At 50.6% G+C, this 23,262-nt stretch overlaps 1 protein-coding gene across 50 annotated transcripts in view; it reads left to right on the forward strand.

Annotated features, from left to right (window-relative positions):
- The window catches only part of SUN1 (Sad1 and UNC84 domain containing 1), a 46,902-nt gene that overhangs the window by 3,301 nt on the left and 20,339 nt on the right, over positions 1-23,262 (forward strand). For 22 of the 50 annotated variants that reach the window (XR_015155034.1, XR_015155035.1, XR_015155036.1 and 19 more), the window contains exons 2-7: positions 6,167-6,303; positions 10,448-10,544; positions 14,009-14,158; positions 15,626-15,810; positions 18,650-18,676; positions 18,782-18,958. Coding sequence is in view for 47 of the 50 variants with exons in the window: in XM_086376815.1 (XP_086232941.1) it covers positions 10,468-10,544; positions 14,009-14,158; positions 15,626-15,810; positions 18,650-18,676; positions 18,782-18,958 (616 nt within the window). In the remaining 3 variants the exon portion in view is untranslated. Of the gene's footprint in view, positions 1-6,164; positions 6,304-6,794; positions 6,943-7,875; positions 8,111-9,342; positions 9,393-10,447; positions 10,545-14,008; positions 14,159-15,625; positions 15,811-18,621; positions 18,677-18,781; positions 18,959-23,262 lie in introns of those variants that run through there. The other 28 variants (XM_086376862.1, XM_086376827.1, XM_086376833.1 and 25 more) reach the window with 10 other exon arrangements.

Raw genomic sequence — 23,262 nt, forward strand, 5'->3', positions numbered from 1 at the left:
CAGGTGAGGAACAAACTCACAACCTCTGACTAAATTTGTTACTCTTTTTGTTGCTACTTTAAGAGCAGTTGTTTTCTTAATTTCATTTTTAGATTATTTGTTCATTTTTATTCATTGTTTATTCATTTTTAGATTGTTAATATTGTATATTTCTAGTAAATAGAAATATAACTTATTTTTTTGTCTTGATCTTGTATTGTGCAACTTTAACTTCGCTCAGTTTACTAGTTTTAATAGACTTGTGAATTCTTTAAAATTTTTTATAATGCCACCTGTGAATAGAGGCAGTTTTACTTTTGCTTTCTAATTTGGATGCCATCTATTCTTTTTCTTGCCTAATTGCTCTGGCTAGATCCAGTACAATCTTGAATAGCAGTGGAAAAATGGTGTCCTTGTTTTGTTTCTGATTTTAGGGGGAAGTTTTCAGCCTTTCACCGTAGAGTGTGGTGTTAGCTGTGCTGCTGTTGCTAAGTCGCTTCAGTCGTGTCCGACTCTGTCGTGACCCCATAGACGGCAGCCCACCAGGCTCCCCCGTCCCTGAGATTCTCCAGGCAAGAACACTGGAGTGGGTTGCCATTTCCTTCTCCAATGTGTGGAAGTGAAAAGTGAAAGTGAAGTCGCTTAGTCGTGTCCAACTCTTAGCGACCCCATGGACTGCAGCCCACCAGGCTCCTCCATCCATGGGATTTTCCAGGCAAGAGTACTGGAGTGGGGTGCCATTGCCAAATCCCTTTGTCAGATAGAGGAAGTTCTCTTTTCCTAGTTTGTTCAATGTTTTTGTCACGAAGAACTGTTGGATTTTGACAGATGCTTTTCCTGCTCCAGTTGAGATGATCACGTGGTTTTGCCTAATTGCTTCTTAAGCGGACTTTCATTGTTTGGTTCGTCCTGTATTTTGATTCCGCTCTACGTCCTTACTTCCAAGTGTTTACAGGTGTCACCATCTTCAGACTTTTAGGGTTCCATGATGAAAACTGGGCTATTTCTCAGTGTTCCTCATTGAAGCTTATGGTTTCGCTGTTTCTGGCCTGCATGAGTTTTCATTCATCCATCTGTTTTCTAGTTTCCAAGTTTCTTGCTATTGTTTTTCCTCCTGTTCAGTAAATGCCAGGCACTTTTGGTAGCAGTAGTGACAGGATGAAGCCAGCTTCAGCACTGCAACACCTGTCCGTACCTCTGTATTTCAAGGGGAGGTGAGAACCCGGACAACTGCAGGGTGTTTCATGGGGCCCACTGTTGACTCAAGCTAAGAGGTCCTGAACACACCCGAAATTTGAGCACCCACATTGGGGTTTGCAGGGCAGTGGGAACGAAACAGTAATTCCAGTCGAGCACATGTGATGTTCCTGTGAATATTTCGGAGAGTAGTTGTGCTCTGCGGTTCCTGCAGGAGGGCCGCAGTATTATCTTCTTGACTGAAAACACCTGTGTTTGCTTCCTCCCTTTTTTCCTAAGTTTGGAACTCGTTGCTATTTTGGACAGCTTAGCCCACTCGATGTCCAGATAGAAGAGACTAGACTGGCTCCATTTGAAACTTTACTTCCTTTGGGCCAAAATAAATTTAGGATGGACAAAGTATAGACCACAGTGGTGCTGTTTATAACCTGCTGTTTGTTATAATCAGTGCTGTAATTTACTGCTCTGTTAAGTGGCCTGTGTGATTCATCGGTCAGTTTTGCAGTTGGAATTGTATCTGTAGTCCTGCTTGTTAGTTGAGTGCTTTGCTTTTCATTTACTGGCAGAGGGGCACTCCATGAACCGTTATTGACTGAATTTTAGTTTAGGGACTAAGAACCATGTGACAGATGGTTTTAGATATTTGTGCAGAGTAAAGCTGCAGGGGCGAGACTTGAGTCGTGTGAGAGTAATTAAGCGCAGATCAGTGGCTCCCCGGTGGCGTGAGGGGTTCCCCAGGGCGCACACGGCTTCAAAACAAAAGAGTGCTTTTCCCAGTTGCTTTGCTCTTAGTCATTCTATTTTCTTTGTTTGATCTTTAATATTATTGGAAGATGGGAGCCTTATCTAAAATATGAAAAACATCTATTTAAAGGTTTCTTTACTTGCTGTTTATGCTACAAACCCTTTTAGTACTGGTGAACGCTCACTTTTAGCCCGGTACTTCACATGCAGGAGGACAGAGCATTAAAAAGGGTGATCTCGAAATGGTGTGGATCGAGTGTTTACCTTTATAGTAGCAGTAAAATCCTGTGATTATTGTTTCTGGCTGTTCCCAGTTATAGTTGGAAATGAAGCAGCAGACGCCACAGTTCTGATTAAATGAGGAAACACACGAAGTGCTTCAGGTTAATGAGGAGAAGGAGTGTGGGGACCAGATGTGTGGAGCCGCACTGCTCTTTAGGAGTTCATCCAACACGGGGTAGGGGGGAGCCGAGAGAGGGATGAGGGGAACAAGGAGTGTTTTCAGGTTAAAGGCAAAGCAGTGTGGTAGCAACGACTTCTCCCGTGTCTCTAGGCACCTGTGTGATATTCCTTGGTTCTACGAGTCAGGGTTAGCTCCTACCCTCAGAGAGTTCACGGTCTAGTTGGAGAAAAAGACTCATTAATCAACAGCATATTTCTCCTATGTGGTTAAACACCAGGGAGCTCTAAAATTGGCACATAATTTGGATGCTTCCTGGAGGTGGTCTTTCCGCTATAGCCTGAGGGTGCATAGAAGTTAGCCGGGAGCAGTTGGGGTGGCAGGAGACCAAGGGAGTGGGAATCAGGATCAGGAGGGCATCCCAGACAAGAGAAGGGCACTGGAGCTGTACCTAAACGGAGCAGAGGGAGAGGGCTACCTGGGACCAGGCTCTCAGTGAAGCTGTGATGTGGGTGGTGGGAGATGGAGCCCTGGACAGGGGTCTCGTTTGTAGGTGCTGGAAGCCATGGGGTCTGAAGGGAGGAAGATGGTTGAATCTCTTTTGGGACCATTCTGGCAGTTTTCTGGCTTGAGAAGGCAAGACTGCTTAGGGGGAAATTAGGGGTGCTCGCTCCCAGGAAGCCAGCGAGAGATGGTCGGGGGGCGGAGGACTGGCCCAAGGGAGGGTACCGCTGTTCCAGGGGGGCGGTGGTTGCTCCCCTTGAATTCAGTGGGTGACGTGCAGAAGTAGAATCAGATGCCTCCCTCAGGTATACAAAGAAGGAACAGATGGACTAGATGAGTTAAAAATGGCGGAAAGTGCGGAGGTCAGATCTGCGTGGGCAGCAGAACCCATGACAGCCTGTCCCGGGCTCTGGGTTAGGAAGGCCTTCCAGGGGAGGGCTGAGCCTGGGCCGATCACACACGTCTGTTCAGCAACAGACGGGGCCAGCCCAGGCATGCCACCTAACTCCTGTGCAACGGGGAGAAAGAGACAAGCCGCCTGCAGGATGAGACAGAGGGCTTTCGCCTGCCAGAGTGGCCTCTGGTGTCCCGAGGAGCCCCATGGGGTGTGGGGGCCCCGGATCACCACCCGGCGTTGTCCCGGAAGGCCCTCCGTCACTCGCTGTCACGGAACTCTTTCCGGGGGAGGTGCCGGGCACATCTCTTCTGACCGCACCACTGGAAGGAAAGTCAGTGCAGTCTGGGTCTGAGAACTGTGGGGTCATGTTTTCTGTCTTCTAAGAAGAAAAACCCTTTACAGTAACGGGCAGAAAGTGAGCTGCCTTTGCTGAAACACTGAGGCAGATCTCCCTGTGAGAGGAAGCACAGGCTTTATTAAAACCATCGAGTGCATATCACTGGGAGATGGAAGCAGGTGATAATGCATCTTCACATAGGAGGAGTCATTTCCCCGAAAACTCCGCTATTATGTAAACAAAGCTATCTAGCCTGCCTCTTTTCCTATTTCATCATTTCTGAAAAAAGAAACCTCAGATCTTGGCTGGAAGCTGTCAGTACAGAGTTGCTGCTGGTAATACCCGACTCCTGTTGGGTGCTCCCACCCTCCAGCCAGATGGCGCTGGGCAGGTGGGGTGGTGACGGGCCGAGGCCTGCTGCAGGGCGGGGGCCAGGCTCCCACTGCTGAGCGAGAACCCCAGGTCTGGCCGCCTCACACCGCTTCACAGATGGAGACCAGCCTTCTTTTTCTTTTTGAAAATAATAGTTACTGGGTTAATTGTTTAAGTTATAAGACCAAAACCTACTCCTTATTTATTTTTTAAAACCTTTTTATTTTGTACTGGAATTTAGTTGATTAACAGTGTTGTGTTTCAGGTGTACAGCAAAGTGACTCAGTTATACGTGTATTATCACCTATTCTTTTAAAAGGAAACGTGAGCAGGCCCAGGCAGGGTAGTCTCATTCTCTGTAATTTACAATTAAATTTAGTGTAGTATTTTTCTTGAAGTTTTAAAAATACATTCAAGTATATATATAAAAAAAACAATGTTCTGTGAAGGTCTTTCACATATTTTTAGGTTATACTCATTTGTTTCTGATTCGCTGTTTTAAATAACGAGATCATTTTTTAAGTATTCTAGTATAAACCATAGTTTTCCATAAACTAGCAGTGTTTTGCCTCCTTAAAATGAAAACAGGTAGGTAATGCCAATTCCTGTTTATTATGTTGTGGAAGTAATTACATTGAACATGATATTTGGAAAACAATAATGTCTAAGCCAGTTTATGTTTATTTCTAATCTGTAGGGAAATATAACTAATATTTTTAGTCTCTGTGTTAGGAGTTTTAACAGGATTAAATCTGAGCAAAGTGATTATGTTCAAGTAGAGTACTCTTGGGAAGAAGGCAATGGCACCCCACTCTAGTACTCTTGCCTGGAGAATCCCATGGACGGAGGAGCCTGGTGGGCTGCAGTCCTTGGGGTCTCGAAGAGTCGGACATGACTGAGCAACTTCCCTTTCACTTTTCACTTTCATGCATTGGAGAAGGAAATGGCAACCCACTCCAGTGTTCTTGCTTGGAGAATCCCAGAGATGGGGGAGCCTGGTGGGCTGCCGTCTGTGGGGTCGCACAGGGTCAGACACGACTGAAGCGACTTAGCAGCAGAGTACTCAGGGCTTCCCAGGCAGTCAGTGGTTAAGCCCACTGCAGGGGGCGAGAGTTCAGTCCCTGGTCAGGGAACCAAGATCCCACATGCCCTGCGGTGAGGCCAAAATCACCAATAAGATACAGTACTGATTTTTTTAAAATCACTATAGTACTAATTTTTAAAGGGTACCTCTGAATTTTAGTTTTAAAATTCTTCTGTACAAGGCATGTGATAAAGAAGCACCGGATTGCCCAGGTGCACGCTGACAGCCAAGCCCTGGGTGGTGAAGGGTTGGTGGGAGTGAGGCTGGGCCTCGTGTGCGGGTGCGAGGGCCAGGGCGGGCAGTGCAGCCTCCGCCTCAGCTCAGCTCAGGGCCTCGGACACGGCCTGCGCCCAAAGAGGGGAGGGTGCAGTCCAGCGCGTCCGGCGTCCCCTTGGACGGCCGCGCTTCCTGAGGTCGAGGTGCGGTGCTCACAGGGGACTCCGGTGGGGGCTGACAGGGCAGCTGTGTTGTTCCTGAGGATTTGTGCAGGGAAGCCATGTCAGCCTGTGTCCGTCGGGCTCACTTCTGGGCTGAGCCCACTTGGTCAGCAACCCCATCAGTTCTTAGAAACCTTGATAAACACAGTGCCTTTGGAGCACATTCTGATGGTCTTAGGCATGGTTTAGTAAAAAGTATCTACTAGATGATGGTGCTTGCAGTTTGTAATAATGAGAAGAAATGCTCCGACCAGTTTCACAGTTTGATTTTTTTTCTAGTTTTATTTTAGAACTGATAGCATTTCTTAAGAAAATATTTTGTGCTAATTTATTTCAGGGCTATTAACAGTTTTATTTTCTTTCTTTGGTATTGCCATTTGCTTCAGTCTATTTTCAACCATGTGACTTGTAATTTTTAATATTTTTCGGGCATGTTTTCTAAATTGTTATTAGATGAGTACAAATATTCTAAATAGTAGAGATTCAAATTATATGTCCTGGTAGAACTAAAATTCACTTTTGACCAAAACATTCAAGAACAAAAACTGAACTTTGTATTTCATGTCTCCCATATGGTGTAAATATTGCAGTGTGCCCTGGGCCAGGGGAGAGCATTACAGGGGAAGCCAAGTGTCACCGATGAGGCATCTTAACTCATACTTGAAAGCCCCGCTAGGATCTACATGTTGGTAAAGACGCTTGTTTGATTTCCTAGGTTTGAGACCAGCGTCTGCAGTCTAGACAGAGGACCTCCTTTTGCCCGTGCGGGCTGGCCTACGTGTGTGGCCGTTGGGACAGGAGCAGAGGGCGACACCTGAGCTCCCTTCTCCATTCCGGGCTGCGTCTGCCGAGGTGAGCGCTGCACCCCCCTCCCCCGCCGCCTCCACTCAGACGGCAGCTCAAGGGAGCACCCCCTCCCTCCCCCCACGCTAGCCTGCTGGGCCTGCAGGTGCCCTGGCGTGAGCCGGCTCCACTGTGCGCCCCCCGTGTCCACAATTGGGGCTCAGAGGACACGTGGCCGTGCAGAGGTCAGCCCGGTGGTGACAGCTTTGGGAGAAGGGTGTGGCCTGAGAGACTACAGAAGTGGGGACAGTGCAGCCTGTTCCTCATGAACACACACATTTGCAAAATGTTGACTTGGAATTCTTTTCAGCATTTTCTGATGCTGATGAAAACATTTTCAATTCATTATTTCACTTGCTCTTTCTGTACTGCTCAGATTATAAATGCAAATCTGATCTCCCTCAAGTCACAGGCTGAGGCCACCTTCAGGCCCTGCTGCAAGTGGGAAGACTCTAAGGTTACACTCAGGCTTGAAGTAGCGATGGTGTAAGAGGAGCCTTGAGCGGCTCTGGGGACACGCCAAGCCTTGCAGCAGGGAGACCGCTGCTGGGGGTCCTGCTGAGCTGAGGCTGGGCTGGCCTTCCTGCCTGCTGGCTCCCGTGTGGCCATCTGAGCTGCCATCGGGCTTTCTCTTTCACTGAGGCCGGGGTGAGTGACTCTTCCATCTCGGGGATTGTTAACTCAGAAGACAAAGGGAAAAATCCTTCTTTAAAAAACAAAACAGACTTTGTAACTGTATTCCACAAAATAATTAAAGCTTACTTGTTGAGTATTTGCCATGTGTCAGGCATCGCCTTACATGTATCGTTTAATTCTCTTTCGCTTTACTTTATTCTGTAATTTTATCTAATGTTCGTGTTTTATGAAAAGAACTAGAGATTAATTTTAGCGTGTTGTGAACCCACATCATGATGTGTCCAGGGAGGCAGAGTGAGGCAGCAGGGGTGGCAGAGGAGAAGCTGGGTGTGCAGAGGAGCAGCAGCCTCTGTGCCCCGTGACGCGTCCGCACTGAGCTCAGGGGAGCACGCCTCACCCCTTGCAGCGCGTTTCTGAGTCGAGCTTGGTGCGGCCTCTGTACCCACCTGTCGCTTTGGAAGGATCTGCGTGGAGAGGGGTTTTCTGGGCGCTGGAGGCAGTCAAGCCAGGGCGGCATTTCCCTGGGCCGCAGGTCTGATTAGTCAGGGCTGGGTTCTGCAGATGATGTTACGTGTGTGTACTAAACACAAAGTCTGTGTGCCTACAGGAGTGAAGTCGGAATGAGTAGGGAAAAGTAAGAGCCCTGACCACAGGTTCCCGTTCCTTCCACCCTTGTGGCCGTGAGGTCCGACCGGCTCGGGCCAAGACCTCTCTCCTCCGTCCCCCGCCTGCCTCTCCTCCAGGCCACGGCTGGTCTCCCTAGAGCTGTGGGTGTCCACACCAGCGCTCTCACGGTGTTACCCTCGGGCGTTCCATTACGTCTGAAGCTCCCCTCATGAAACGTTTAGCCAGAAGCCTTCCCCGGGCCTGGCACCCAGCCTGTGTCTGTGCTCTCGCCCGTAGGACGTTTGCTCGGTCACTCTGCTGTAACCCTATCCTGCTCGTGGTAGGAAACTCGTCTGATGGCCAGTAGCTGCACTTGGTTCTTGGATAGAGTTTTATTTCAGAGACAAGAAGTCCCCTTTCTTTCTGAGCTGTGGCAGAAGACCTCTGTTAAGGCTGACAAGGGTGGCATCACTCAGCTTCCTCTGTCTCAGCGATCGGAAGAACCAGGCTGAGTGGTGAGCTTGCAGCTGGTCCTTGCCTCTGGCAGCTTTGGAAACACTGTTATCATTAGAAAGTAAGCTCTCTTTTAGATAGGTGAAAATGTGAGAACGTGTTGATGTAACTTTTTTAAAATAAAAAGGCTGTACTAGGCAGACACCAGGGACCTATTGTATAGCAAAGGGGACTGTATTCAATATCGTGTAATAACCTATCGTGGAAAAGGATGAAAAATACTTTGTGTGTATGTGTTTTAAGTATATATATGTTTGTACGAATGTATAACAATTACTTTGCTATATACCTGAAATCTTGTAAATCAAGTATACTTCAATTAAATGAAATTAGAAAGTATTATAGGTAAATTGCAAATAGCATAAAGTAAAAAGGCTATCAGTTCTCCGAGTGGCCTCCTCCCCAGGCTCTTCTGTGCTGAGTCACGGGCTGGCCCTCCTTGCAGCCCTTCAGTGGCCTTGCCTGGAGCACTGCCGCCGCTCTCGCAGCTTCCTGAATATGAGGAGCCGTTGCAGGCGGCCAGTCAGCTCGTGGCAGAGCTCAGGTCAAAGCCCAGACCCGTCAGAGTCCAGCCCTGGTCTCAGCCGGGCGCTCTGATGTCTGCATGTCATCGTCATGATACTTCAGTGCCGCTTGGCTTTCGGCCACCTGCCACTTGGTCGTTTATAACTTTGCATACGACTTTGTGTGAACGGATCCAAATACTCAGTCCTCTAGGATGCGTTGAATACGAGTTGTAGAGACGTTGGTCAAAATCAGCTGCAGCAGGGCTTCCTTGGTGGCTCTGTGGTGGAGACTCCACCTGCCAAAGCAGGAAACACAGGTCCAAGCCCTTATCCCGGCACCGAGGAGCAACCATGCCCACGCGCCTCAGCTCTGGGCCTGGGCGCCCGAGACCCTGCTCCACGCACAGCGAGAGAAGCCGCTGCGGTGAGAAGCCTGTGCCAACTGCAGCGAGAGTAGCCCCTGCTCACTGCAACTGGAGGAAAGCCTTGCAGCAGCGAAGACCAGCACAGCCATAAATAAATAAAATAATTTTTATAAAGGTACAGGATTGGAAATGATGAAATAAAACTGTCATTAAAACAAAAGCAGCAGCGAGAACAGCTTTAACATGGGGTGGTACTGAGGGGGTGGTAGACAGCGACGTGAAAGGCCGCTTGGGGAGGGAAGCTGGGGCTGGGAGCAGCTGCCCTGCTGGTGCTCCTCTTGTTGCCGGGTAAGCTGCTGCTTGCAGATCTCCGGCAGAGCCATTGTTACCCTCCGCTGGGTGTGGCCCCGCCTGCGGAACCCGCACCGAACCTGAGCTCCGCTGCCGGTGGGACGCAGGGAGGCCCGGGCAGGTACTGAACACATATGTGAGCTCAGCGTCAGTTACTGCTCTTTGCAGCGGGAGCTCCAGGTGTCTATTAATAGAGTGAATTGTCCTTGTCTGGCACGTGTGCTGCCTGGGCGGGTGAGCCAGGTCCCCAGTAGCAGCGGGGCAGTGTCGAAGTTAGTAGTCACGGTGACAGTCTTAACATGTAAACAGTGGTGTTTGTTTCTATGGGAACGTAGTTTTTAAAAGTCTACCGGGATTGTTTAAAAGAATATGGGGTGAATTTAAGTACTTTTGGCTTAGTTTATAGAAATCAGTTGTTTATGCGTGATTGTTTTTTTGTCCAGGTTTATTTCCCTTGGTTTTTGAGCAGCAGATTAAGATTCATGTTACTCCTGTGAGGGTGTGGTAGTGTTTTTTGTTTTTTTTTTGAAGTGTGTATTTTTAGACAGAGGAAAATTTGAGTCATTTCAAAGAAATCTAGATGACAGCCTTGAAAACAATATGTTCAAAACTTTTTAATTTAAAAATAATCTTTGTTTTTCTTTGCGGAAAAATAAAAGGGTAACCAGAGCTTGTAGCTTCTCTCTTATTCAGCCTGCAGTCTTCTGATTCTGAGGCACTTGTATAATTAAAAACTTCACTTTCGAGGAATGCGTGGGGGTGATCTTGACCATGGAGCAAGAGTCAGTGCTGTTCTACTTAATAACAACAAAAATTTATTCCCAAGGCGTGAGAATGTTTTGACACCTTCACGAATTTTAAAAATATGCTCTGAAGAGGGTTCTGAGCTACTCTCTCTATTCTCTTCATTTTCAGTCAGTCGGTCTAGGGTTTCCCCCTTTGCTTTTGTAGATTTATCATTTTAGGGAACTCAGTCTGACAACGAACTACACCCTGGACTTGGAGCCATGAGAAAACTTGTCTCCTTTGCTTAAAAGGAAAAAACCAATCCTGCTTTCACTTCTCACTGGCCTGTTTGATCAAAGTGCTGGTGGCAGCGCTTTAGTCCGTTGCTACAGGGCTCCTCTGTGTGTCCCAGCCTTTAACAGCCTGTGTTGCTTTTCCCACTCTCTGCAGTATGCTTTGAGACCGTGAACATGGACTTTTCTCGGCTCCACATGTACACTCCTCCCCAGTGTGTGCCTGAGAACACTGGCTACACGTATGCACTCAGGTGAGCTGCACGTGTGCGTGGTCTTGAATGCCGTGGGGCTGTTGTGGCTCTTACATACTTGGACCCAGCTGCTTTGTATTGAAAGTGAAAATGTCTGTGAACTTTATGTTATGCTCTGGTTTTACAAAACTGCTAAACTGACATGGAAACTATGAGGGTTTTTTTGAAAACCAAACGTTTCTGATGACTCAGTGATTCGTCACTGCAAATGACTGTTTTAGCCTCCACCCAGGTGGCTGTGGTCTCAAGAGCACATCTGTGTGGTTATGTTGGGGTTTGTGATTTATGTTGATGGCTGAGCAGTTTAAAGTTAACAGAAGTAACCTGGAAAGTGATTTGCCTTTGAGAGGAGGCACCCTGAACAGAGTCTTGGTGAAGCCTCGGTTTCTGGAGCACGGCTTCTGGCAGATGTAGTGCTGAGTCTCCTGGTTTTATTTGTATTGTGATTTCGTGCTGCGACTGGAAGTCTGAGTCTTAAGAGGTGTTGACTTGCTCTTTGCTTTTCTAGTTTACCAGGTAGAAAGGACGGTTGAGATGAAACTTAAATATGGTAAAGTTATGGGCCAGTGACAAAGGGCAGATGTTCCTAGGTTGGTGAGGATTTGATTAGCAGACAGAAAACCCTTTGTATCCCGGCAAGGTGCTCAGAGCACACAAGGAGGATGCTGTCAGTTTCACCATGGCTTGTCTTCTAAGAATTAAAAATGTGATCGAAACTTAAAATTGGAAGATACTTTAAGAAGCATACTTCGTAGCAGCATTAGTCAAGCCTGGTAGTTAATGACTTGAGTTTCTAGTCACAAGTTTAGATCGTGTCATGCTTTTCCATAGTAACGCACTGTTTTTATGGAAAGTCCATAGTAAATAGAACGAAATGAGTGGGCCAACTCAAGTAAAGCTCTTCCTTATTCTGTATTTGTGGAGCATAAAAATAATTCTTGGTAATTTATTTTTAATTTTTATAACTCATTTAATTTTGTTTTTATAGTCTTTTATCTGTTTTCATGGTCCGTTTTTAAGCATCCCTTTCCCTGGAGCTCCCCCGCGGGAGAGCAGCACTCTGTTTCAGTCAGGGCACTGTAGCAGGGCCATGGGCTGGGTGAGGACTGGAGTGGGAAAGGCAGGTGAGCTGAGGTGTGTTGGGAGGTGGGGCTCTTGGTGGGGCGGGTATCAGCAAAGGGTTTCCACCCGGAGGGGTGGGACCAGGTTTGTGCGGGTCTTGAGAATGGGGACGGTGCTCTGCAGAGCCTGGCAGACATTCAGCTGAGACTTCATGGGGGCAGGGCTCGGGCAGTGCTGGGCAGGGGGTGAGGTTTGGGAGGGACACTGGAGGCCTTGTGGTTGACGGGAGGAAGGGGACGAGGGAGGGGCAAGGGTGACTTCGCAGCCTGGGACGGCACAGGAGGAGCGCCTGAGAGAGGACCCGTTCATGGGAGGGTGTGTGAGACTCAGGCTCAAGAGCTCTATGGGCGGCAGGCACCATCTGGCCCTCAGCCAGCCCAGATGGAAACCCCAGTGCCCTGGGGGTCAAGGCCCACATCTCGGAAGAGGGAGTTGGTGGAGGGATGTAGGTCCACATCTACATGGTGAATTCTGACTTGAAATAATCACAGTTTTCATTTAAGAAAATTATGTAAAGTAATTTTGGAAGAAAAGTAATAACTGTATTTTGTATTAAGATTACGTTGAGCTTAGCATCCTCTCTATTCAGTGTGGGTTAGTGTAGCCTCCACTCCAGCCTCTAAAGTTAAGAACCTTTTCCTTAAGTTATAGGTGATGCCTCAGATAGATACAGCAACTTGAAGCTATTTGTACTGATTTTCTGTTGGTTTAACATTTTTCAGTGTCAGACCTAAAGCTCACCAGTGGGCTTCCCTGGTGGCTCAAATGGTAAAAAATTTGCCTGCATTGCGTGAGTCCTGGGTTCAATCCCTGGTTTGGGAAGATCCCCTGGAGAAGGAAATGGCAACCTACTCCATCCAGTATTCTTGCCTGGGAAATCCCATGGACAGAGGAACCTGGTGGGCATCAGTCCATGGGGTCGCAAAGAGTTGGACACGACTGAGCGACTAAGCACAGTGTCAGATCTAAGTTTACGCTGAGCTTGATTCTGAAAATTTTTTTGTGATTGTATTTCTTTATTCCTGGCTGTGCTGGGTCTCTGTGGCTGCACGGGCTTTTCTCTAGCTGTGGAGGGTGGGGCTGCTCTGTAGTCGTGATGTGCAAGTTTCTCACCGTGCTGGCTTCTCTTGTGAAACACGGGCTCTAAGGCATACGGCTTTAGGAGTTGCAGCTGGTTGTGACTCCCAGGCTCTAGAGCACAGGCTCAGTAGTTTGGTGCAGGGGCTTAGTTGCTCCGTGGCACATGGGATCTTTCGGATCAGGGATCCAAACGTGTTTCCTGCATTGGCAGGCAAATTCTTTACCACTGAGCCACCAGGGGCGCCTCTGGAAATATTTTTATAATATAAAGTAAATTGCAGAAATGTAAAGTCCATTTACTTTACTCAGATGCTCCCGGATGTCCACACCCTTGGTCCTGGGGTCTGCTGTCTTGACTGGGCCTGTTCTGCTGCCTTCTGGACATGCCCCCAGGTGTCCCCAGAGTCTCCACCTCCTGCAGATTAACCACTGGGCCTGCCCAGGGTCTCCGGGGAGCAGGTCCCCCTCTAGCTTCCAGGAGGCCTTTGTTTGCACCCGGGCCCAAGTTCATGCAGCCCCACCCTGTGCCTTGTGCTGCGATTGACTTTTCCCCGGCTTTGCTCCCGGTGGCAGCTGTGGCCTCTCCCTCACCTTCCTCCTTCCTGCCGGGGTGTGAGCTCACCTCCTGGAGGTGTGGAGTCCTCACTGTCCTGCACAGTGGCTGGACTGTCTGTAGGGCCCCCGCCCCCACGGGGCACTGAGCAGGTTCTCCACTCCTGTTTCCGGATCTGGGAAGCTTGCTGACAGCGCAGAAAGACCTGTGCTTTGGTTTAAGGTAATTACATGGAAGTGGGTTTTCTTTGTACCGTTCGTCTCTGGACCTAACGGTGAGTTAGAAGCAAAGTGGCGCTGGTGGCTCCTTACTGGCTTTTCCTCTCCTCCTGTTTGATTATTCAGCAGCTTCCTGGGCTCCCTGTCTCAATATCTGCATTATCAGGCAGGGTCTGCTGTTAACAGTAAAGGTTGTAGTCTTCTGACAGGGTTGACTTCGTGGCCATGGTGAGGTGCAATGACCAGCGCATCTCTCGCACTTCGCGAACCGGCCCTAGACCTGAACCCCAGGCAGGGGCTGCGGTCAGAGCCCGTGGAGGGCGTGTCAGCTGTGGGCCGAGTTGGTCCCAGCTTGCTTTTGCTTTGTAGGAAAAGCTTCACGTCCTAATGGCTGTTTTTAAAAATTCACACCAGCTTGCACGTTCTGCTAGTTTGTTTTCAAAGTGGGGCTGTAATCGGTGTTTATCTCTGACGAGGTCTTTTCCTTCTAGTTCAAGTTATTCTTCTGATGCTCTGGATTTCGAGACTGAACACAAGTTGGATCCTGTATTTGATTCTCCGAGAATGTCCCGCCGCAGCCTGCGCCTGGTCACCACAGCCCGCGCGGCGGGGGACGGCCCCGCTGGGGACGGCGCGGCCAGGTGAGTGAGATGGGGACCGGCGCTCCGCGCTCTGGCCTGCAGACCCTCGCTGCTGGCGGTTTACCACTGCGCGTGCACACAGGTGCTCACGTGGCTGCAGCTCTGCTGGGGACCAGGCTGACACCAGGGCTGGGCTGTGCGGGTTGTCTGGCGTTGGTCTAGACGGCGAGGACACCCCTGCTTGCGGGCAGTGTTCCCCCTCGTCCGCGTGCGGGCTCCCAGTGGGGAGGGAGGCCTGCCGCCCGTCACGCGGCCCTGCGGCATCTGTGTCGTCAGTGCTTTCAGCCTGTCTGTAAACTGTGTGGACCGACAGGCACACGCCTGAGTTTGGATCTTTACCTTGTTGACTTGATTTCTGATCGCTCCAGACGCTTGTCGCTTACTTGTGCACAAGGAGTGTGCGATCCCTGTGCCGTTTAGAGATGAAGGAAAGCAGCAGCTCTGCTGTGGCGTTGTTCGTGTTAGAGCGAGGGGTGGGACTGCTGACTGAGAGAGGACGGGCCTCTGGGCTGACAGCAGGGCTGGGCATGGGCGTCTGTGGCACTGCCTCCCCGTCCACAGGACACACTCGCACACTCTGCCCCCTGCGGCCACGCGGGGCTCACACTGGTGTGCCTGTGGGCACCCTGGTTCTGACAATCTGCTGCTCTGTGCCCGGGACTCCAGGACCAGGTTTCCTGGGGTGTGTGTTCGGGGGGCCTTCCTGTCTCTGCTCCGTCCCTGGAGTGCAGGGGAAGGAGCTTGTCTTCATGGGCTTCCTGTCCATCGTCGCAGTGAGTCCAGTGCAGAAAGGATGTGGTGACAGCCTCTCCTCGGTGCGCTGGACGCGACTCCATCTTTACTGTGACTGAGAAACTGCAGGATGTGCCTGTGGTGCCGTGACTTGTTTTTTAAGTTTGAACCCCTTTTGGGTCACGAAGTAAAAGTCGCCCAGTGGTGTCCGACTCTTTGAGAGCCCATGGACTATAGAGTTCATGGAATGCTCCAGGCCAGAACACTGGAATGGGTAGCCTTCCCTTCTCCAGGGGATCTTCCCAACCCTGGGATCGAACCCAGGTCTCCCACATTACATACAGACGGATTCTTTACCAGCAAAACCACAAGGGAAGCCCAAGAATACTGGAGTGGGTAGCCTTTCCCTCCTCCAGGGGATCTTCCAGACCCAAGAATCAAACTGGGGTCTCCTGCATTGCAGGAAGATTCTTTACCAACTGAGCTATCAGGGGTCATGGGCTCCTAAGTAATCTGAAAACTACCTGTGCTTACAATTTGCAAAGGAGTTATCGGAGCCCAGCTTAGTTCCTATTGTAGATTAATAGGTGTCTTACTATATAGCAGGAAGGATGTAAGAGAATGTTACTTTAACAACACTTCATTGTCAGGCAAAGATTTTGTGTTGGTAAAACGCAATCATTTGTATTTGCCAGACAGAGTTTGTAGACTTGTTCCTCACTGTTTCTTTCTTAGACTAACCAAACAGCGCAGCAGCGCACACAGGTCGGCATTTAGCATCCACCACAGCTCAAGGAAGGTCCTGTCCTCGGCTGTCAGCCATGGCGGCTCGGGCACCGTGCAGGCCTCGGCCTGTCTGCGGCCTCCTGTGCTGGATGAGTCTCTGATCCGTGAGCAGACCAAAGTGGACCACTTCTGGGGTGAGTTGTCTCTGGTGATGTCTCCAGTTGTCCTGAGAAGAAGGGGTGTTGTGGCCAGTTTGTCGCTTTGCCCCTTCCTGGTGGGGGCAGCCCAGGGAACATTTGAGGCCTTCCTCTGAATCAGATTGGAAATGCCAGGAAACCAGCTCCCTTGGCCAAGCGCGTGTCCTGCTGCAGAAGGTGGCATGGAGGGCTCGGGCCAGGCTCATGACCATCTGATGCGGGACTTCTGTGCGGTGTTGACGCGCAGTCACTGGTAAACTCAGCAGCGTGGTTTCAGGTTCTGGGCCGCAGTTTCTGACTCCTCGGAAAGCACCTGGTGAAGACAGACCGACTCCAGAGACGATGTAGCTGTGACCTGATCCCCTGAGTGGTAGCAGCGCGCCCCGTCCTCACTGCAGAGGATGCGACGGCCGCAGGGCCCGTGGCTTTGGGGGGCCGAGAGCTGCAGTGTCTCCTTGACGTTCAGGCTGCCCCTTTGAGGAGATATGGAGATCAGATCGGCTCTAAAAATAGCCTGTGCTGGTCTGGGGAGGCCTCGCGCGCATGTTGGTTTTGTTTTGCTCACCAGCGGAGTAGCACTTGGGCAGCAGAGAGGCGAGTGCCTGCTCCTCCACTCACAGGGGCGTGTGAGCATGTGAGACGGGGGTGGGGGGGGTGTGAGCATGTGGGGGGGGCGTGACCGTGAGACAGGGGCGTGTGACTGTGAGACGTCAGTGTGTGAACATGTGAGACGGGGGTGTGAGCATGTGAGATGGGGATGTGTGACTGTGAGATGGGGGGTGTGTGTGAGCATGTGAGACGGGGGATGTGAGCATGTGAGACGGGGGGGCATGACTGTGAGACGGGGTGTGACTGTGAGACGGGGGGGGCATGACTGTGAGAGGGGGGTGTGAGCATGTGAGACGGGGGGGTGTAACTGTGAGACGAGGGTGTGTGACTGTGAGACGGGTGTGTGTGAGCATGAGACGGGGATACGTGACTGTGAGATGGGGGGTGTGTGACTGAGACAGGGGGTGTGACTGTGAGACGGGTGTGTGTGAGCATGTGAGACGGGGGTTGTGGCTGTGAGACGAGGGGTGTGAGCATGTGAGATGGGGGGGGCGTGACTGTGAGACGGGGGGTGTGACTGTGAGACGGGGGTTGTGACTGTGAGACGGGGGCGTGTGAGCGTGTGAGACGGGGTTTGTGACTGAGACGGGGATGTGAGCATGTGAGACGGGGGAGTGTAACTGTGAGACGGGGGTGTGTGTGAGCATGAGACAGGGATATGTGACTGTGAGATGGGGGCTGTAAGCATGTGAGACGAGGGGGTGTGACTGTGAGACGGGGGTGTGTGACTGTGAGACGGGGCGTGTGACTGTGAGATGGGGTTTGTGACTGTGAGACGGGGGTGTGAGCATGTGAGACGGGGTAGTGTAACTGTGAGACGGGGGTGTGTGACTGTGAGATGGGGGGTGTAAGCATGTGAGACGGGTGTGACTGTGAGACGGGGGTGTGTGAGCATGTGAGACGGGGGTGTGAGCATGTGAGATGAGGATGTGTGACTGAGATGGGTGTGTGTGTGAGCATGTGAGACGAGGGGGTGTGACTGTGAGACGGGGGTGTGTGACTGTGAGACGGGGGTTGTGACTGTGAGATGGGGGCGTGTGAGCGTGTGAGACGGGGTTTGTGACTGAGACGGGGATGTGAGCATGTGAGACGGGGGAGTGTAACTGTGAGACGGGGGTGTGTGTGAGCATGAGACGGGGATATGTGACTGTGAGATGGGGGCTGTAAGCATGTGAGGCGGGGTAGTGTAACTGTGAGACGAGGGGGTGTGACTGTGAGACGGGGGTGTGTGACTGTGAGACGGGGGGTGTGACTGTGAGACGGGGTTTGTGACTGTGAGACGGGGGTGTGAGCATGTGAGACGGGGTAGTGTAACTGAGACGGGGGTGTGTGACTGTGAGATGGGGGGTGTAAGCATGTGAGACGGGTGTGACTGTGAGACGGGGGTGTGTGAGCATGTGAGACGGGGGTGTGAGCATGTGAGATGAGGATGTGTGACTGAGATGGGTGTGTGTGTGAGCATGTGAGACGGGGGGGCGTGACTGTGAGACGGGGGGTGTGACTGTGAGACGGGGGTATGTGTGAGCATGAGACAGGGATATGTGACTGTGAGACGGGGGGTGTGAGCATGTGAGACGAGGGGATGTGACTGTGAGACGGGGATATGTGACTGTGAGACAGGAATATGTGATTATGAGACGGGGGCTGTGACTGTGAGACGGTGTGTGAGCATGTGAGACAGGGGTATGTGTCTGAGACGGGGGTGTGTGACTGTGAGATGGGTGTTTTGAGCATGTGAGATGAGGGGTGTGTGACTGTGTGAGATGGGGTGTGTGTGAGTGTAACATGGAGGGTGTGTGAGCATATGAGATGGGTGTGTGATTGTGTGTGAGAGGAGGGAGGGGTGTGTTTGCATGTGTGTGAGATGGGAGGGTGGTATGTGTGAGTGTGTGAGAGATGGAGGTGTGTGTGAAATGTGTGTGAGGGCGTGTGTCAGTGTGTGTGAGATGGGGGGGGTGTGAGTGTGTGTAAGATGAGGGAGGGGTGTGTAAGCGTGTGAGACAGAGTGTGTGTAGGCATTTTCCCCAGAGGTGCACTTTCTCCTGGAATGGAAAGCAGACGTCTGCAGGTACCTCAGGAAGCTCCGTTAATTGTAGGCTTGTAGGAAGTCAGTCTTGACCAGGCCATGATGCTCATTTATGAACCATTGTAACCTTTACTTTTGCTTGTGTGCATCTTGTCCTGTTTTGATCATTTTAGCTCAACAGCAAAAAAATGTGTTTTTTAGGTCTTGACGATGACGGAGATCTTAAAGGTAATTATTTTCCTCTTTTTCTTCCCCACATTTCTCAGGGTGGAGGTTTTAGTTAGGTGTCTTCAGATTGTAACAAGCAGGTTCCATCTCTTTTGCAAACTCCAGGTGGGAATAAAGCCGCCATTCAGGGAAACGGCGAGGTGGCCGCAGAGGCGGCCGGGAGCAACGGCTACACGTGCAGCGAGTGCAGCCTCCTCGCGGAGCGCAAGGGCGCGCTCACCGCCTGCTCTGCAGCCCATGGCCCGGTCTCTAGGATCTACTCCAGGGACAGGCATCAGAAACGTAAGTCTTGCTCTTTTAAAAGTGAGGGGAAGAGTTCACGTCCAAATACTAGCTATTTCATTTTCTTCTTATCAGCCTTGTCTTAAGGCCTCATGGTCTGCACTGTTTTACCATAGACTGGAGCTCAAAGTTATCCTTTAAGAGATGCACCAATGAGCTCTGTTCCTCCTCCTCCTCTCCCAGCCTGCGTTTGATGTGGTGGGTCTCGTACCTAGGAGTGTTTGAGAGTCGGTCCGTTTGAACTTCAGCGTAAGCAGGAGAAACCCTGTTCCGAGTGGACCTGCAGGGCTGTGCGATCCGTGCAGACGCACTCTTCCTTCCTAAGGGCCACAGGCTCCAGGTGCCTCAGGAGGCGGCGGGCCGCAGGCCGTCTCTGGTCTCTGTGGGTCACCGTCCTGACCACGGGGACAGCCCACTAGAGCACGGGAGTGCTAGGTGGCACATGGCACACCAGCCTTTTTGGGAGGGCAGCAGGTACAGCAGAGGGTCTTACGGGGCCACTGCTGACTGGCAAAGGGAGGCCCTTGGGCCCCCGTGTGCCTGCTTTATCGATTCTGATCAGTACCTGGCCAGAGAGAGTCGGCGTCTTCCAGGTCCCCACGGAGAACACAGCTACAGAGGCTCCTCTGGGAGCCACCTGGTCGAGGGGCCCCTGCAGCAGCTTCACAGCCGCTGTGATTGCTCTTCGCCTTCAGGTGTGGGAGGCTGGGAGCCCTTGACTTGAAACATGCGTTGCCGTGTTCCCAACCCCTTGGTCCAGTGTCTGTGTGATCTGAGTGCTGGTCTGCTTGGCAGGGCTGGGGGACACGCTGTGCAGGCGGACAGGGTTGGGAGGGGACAGTGCTGGGGGGCAGGCGGCGCCCCTGTGCTGGTCTCGCCATGAAGGAGAAAGGCCCGAGGCTGACTCTCAGTTCCATTTCCGCACCTTATCCTGTGGCTGGGCGCTCTGTTTTGCCATTTGCTGTGTTCCTGCCCTCGTCAGGGCTGCCAAACAGTGGGGACGCTGTGAGGGGAAGGGCAGGGAATTGGTCCCGGGGTCATGTGTGGGTGCCTCAGAGACCCGCATCCCGCGCTCTCACACTGCCCAGGGCTCTGCACCGTGACCTCCCCAGCCCTCAGAGCAGCCCCCCGGGACAGCTGTGCCCCTTGTCGTGGTCGATGTTAGCACCATCACCCCCGTCGTACAGACCAGGAAACAGGTTCACCCAGCTTCAGACACCTGCCGGCGAGTGACAGAGCCTGGGCCTGGCCCCCGAGCCACTGGTCCTTTGGGAGTCCCTTCAGGCTGGGGCCCGGGCCTCACACTTGATGTGCTGCATGTCGGGCATTGAGGCTGCATTTGAAGGTCACCGTTGCTGTGTGGAGTGCACCGCCCTCCTTAGGGTGAAAGTCACCCCACACGCTGCCCTCGGCATCGCCTGTCTGTGGTCGTGTCTGACGCTCGCCCTTGGCTGCGTCTCTGTCGCTGGCAGCCAGCCACTTGTCCTGACAGCTGGGGATGGTGGCCTGAGCCCCCTGCGCCACAGGTGGGGTCTTCAGAGGGAGCTTCTGGATACTCACCCCACTTCCTGCTTAAGTTGGTCTTGAGTATTTTGGGGAGAAAACCAGTTACAGATACTTGGGGCTTCTGTTCTTACTGTGCTCCTTGTTTTAGATCATACAGTGCTCTGTAGAGCCAGTGCCAACTTACTACCTTTGAAAAAAATTTGTTCCTAATTATTTGAGTGAAACATGTATCAAAGAACTTTTGAAAACTTGAGAGGTGTGCAAGGAAGAAAACTAGCATAACTTGTAACTTGTACCCGGAGGCCCTTCCCTCTGTTGTGTGGTTTAGGTCACACTGTGTGGAATCTGTTATATGAGCATATTTACTCAAAATATGCGTAATAATCATAAGTTAACCCCACCCCAAGAGTTTCTTTTTTTTTCTTACATTCTTATTGGGAAATCTTTAAGTAGCGAAGATAAGTTCAGTCCCCTCCCTGTTCCTCCTCGGTCCCTGCCTGGTATCCCTTCTGGAGGGACCTTCACCCTCACCCTGAATCTCCTGCTGTTTTAAGGAGGTGAAAGTCACATAGATCAGATCAGATCAGTCACTCAGTCGTGTCCGACTCTTTGTGACCCCATGAATGCAGCATGCCAGGCCTCCCTGTCCATCACCAGCTCCCGGAGTTCACTCAGACTCACGTCCAATTGAGTCAGTGATGGCATCCAGCCATCTCATCCTCTGTTGTCCCCTTCTCCTCTTGCCCCCAATCCCTCCAGCATCAGAGTCTTTTCCAATGTGTCAACTCTTCGCATGAGGTGGCCAAAGTACTGGAGTTTCAGCTTTAGCATCATTCCTTCCAAAGAAATCCCAGGGCTGATCTCCTTCAGAATGGACTAGTTGGATCTCCTTGCAGTCCAAGGGACTCTCAAGAGTCTTCTTCAACACCACAGTTCAAAAGCATCAATTCTTCGGCGCTCAGGCTTCTTCACAAATCCCTTATGATTATACAGTGGAAATGAGAAATAGATTTAAGGGCCTAGATCTGATAGATAGAGTGCCTGATGAGCTATGGAATGAGGTTCGTGACATTGTACAGGAGACAGGGTTCAAGACCATCCCCATGGAAAAGAAATGCAAAAAAGCAAAATGGCTGTCTGGGGAGGCCTTACAAATAGCTGTGAAAAGAAGAGAAGCGAAAAGCAAAGGAGAAAAGGAAAGATATAAGCATCTGAATGCAGAGTTCCAAAGAATAGTAAGGAGAGATAAGAAAGCCTTCCTCAGCGATCAATGCAAAGAAATAGAGGAAAACAACAGAATGGGAAAGACTAGAGATCTCTTCAAGAAAATTAGAGATACCAAGGGAATATTTCATGGAAAGATGGGGTCGATAAAGGACAGAAATGGTATGGACCTAACAGAAACAGAAGATATTAAGAAGAGATGGCAAGAATACACAGAAGAACTGTACAGAAAAGATCTTCATGACCCAGATAATCACGATGGTGTGATCACTGACCTAGAGCCAGACATCCTGGAATGTGAAGTCAAATGGGCCTTAGAAAGCATCACTACAAACAAAGCTAGTGGAGGTGATGGAATTCCAGTTGAGCTATTTCAAATCCTGAAAGATGATGCTGTGAAAGTGTTGCACTCAATATGCCAGCAAATTTGGAAAACTCAGCAGTGGCCACAGGACTGGAAAAGGTCAGTTTTCATTCCAATCCCAAAGAAAGGCAATGCCAAAGAATGCTCAAACTACCCCACAATTGCAGTCATCTCACACGCTAGTAAAGTAATGCTCAAAATTCTCCAAGCCAGGCTTCAGCAATATGTGAACCATGAACTTCCTGATGTTCAAGCTGGTTTTAGAAAAGGCAGAGGAACCAGAGATCAAATTGCCAACATCCGCTGGATCATGGAAAAAGCAAGAAAGTCACATAACATGAACATAACTGTCTACCATTTTGGAGTATCATTTCAGCGTGTGTAACTGCCTAAATTTCGCTTTCATGTTCCTGCGGAGACATGGAGTGGTTTTGTCTTTGCTTCCAGTAGGTGGTTTTAGAGGCTGTTCCATTTTAAACGGTAGCTGCCATGAACTTAGATTCTTTTGATGCCTAATGTTGCATTTATGGTTGTATCGGAATTTGTTTAGTTGGCATGGAGGTGGACATTCAGGCTTTGCTGTTTGTACACTTCTACAAACTGTGTTTTCTTTGGGTGTGTGTGAGTTCGTGCACAAGCCTTCAGGGTAGGCAGGCCCGAAGCAGCATAGCTGTGTTACACGCCGTGCGTCTCGCCTGAGCCGTGCAGTTTCTGAGTCTGAAACCTGATTTAGGTTGAGTGCATTGTAGAAAAACTATGATTTTCTGGGCTCCATCAAAAAGGCCTTAAAAGCCTTGCACATGCTTTCCTTGGACATTGAACAGTGTTCAACAGAGCAGGATGCTAAGACTCGCGCACATGAGCAGATTCAGTTCTGCCCTGAGGATCGGTGTCTGCGCGAGAAGCCTGTGGTGTTGGAGATGTGGAGATCGGCTCTGCCAGGACTTGCTCCTGTGTGCCCGCTGGCCCCTCAGGCCTGCCTGGCCCCCGGGCTGACCCCACAGGAGGACTCAGGGAACTGAAAACTGAAAACAGAGGCTTCTGTGTTCTTTCTCTTGCCTAAGGCGATGCGTCTGTTCTCCAGTAGCAGGTGTAAACCTAGGAAAGAAGGATGGATGAATGGATGGAAAGTCATTCCTTTGAAAATTTATCGGTTGTCTCAATTGCTTTGAGCAGAACTTTGTTTCTTGAACCAGGCCTAGTCTTTAGA

The sequence above is a fragment of the Bos grunniens genome, chromosome 25 (genome assembly GCF_055505025.1).
Source record: "Bos grunniens cultivar Pamir isolate PY7600 chromosome 25, Bosgru_T2T1.0, whole genome shotgun sequence".
NCBI classification, from domain to species: domain Eukaryota; kingdom Metazoa; phylum Chordata; class Mammalia; order Artiodactyla; family Bovidae; genus Bos; species Bos grunniens.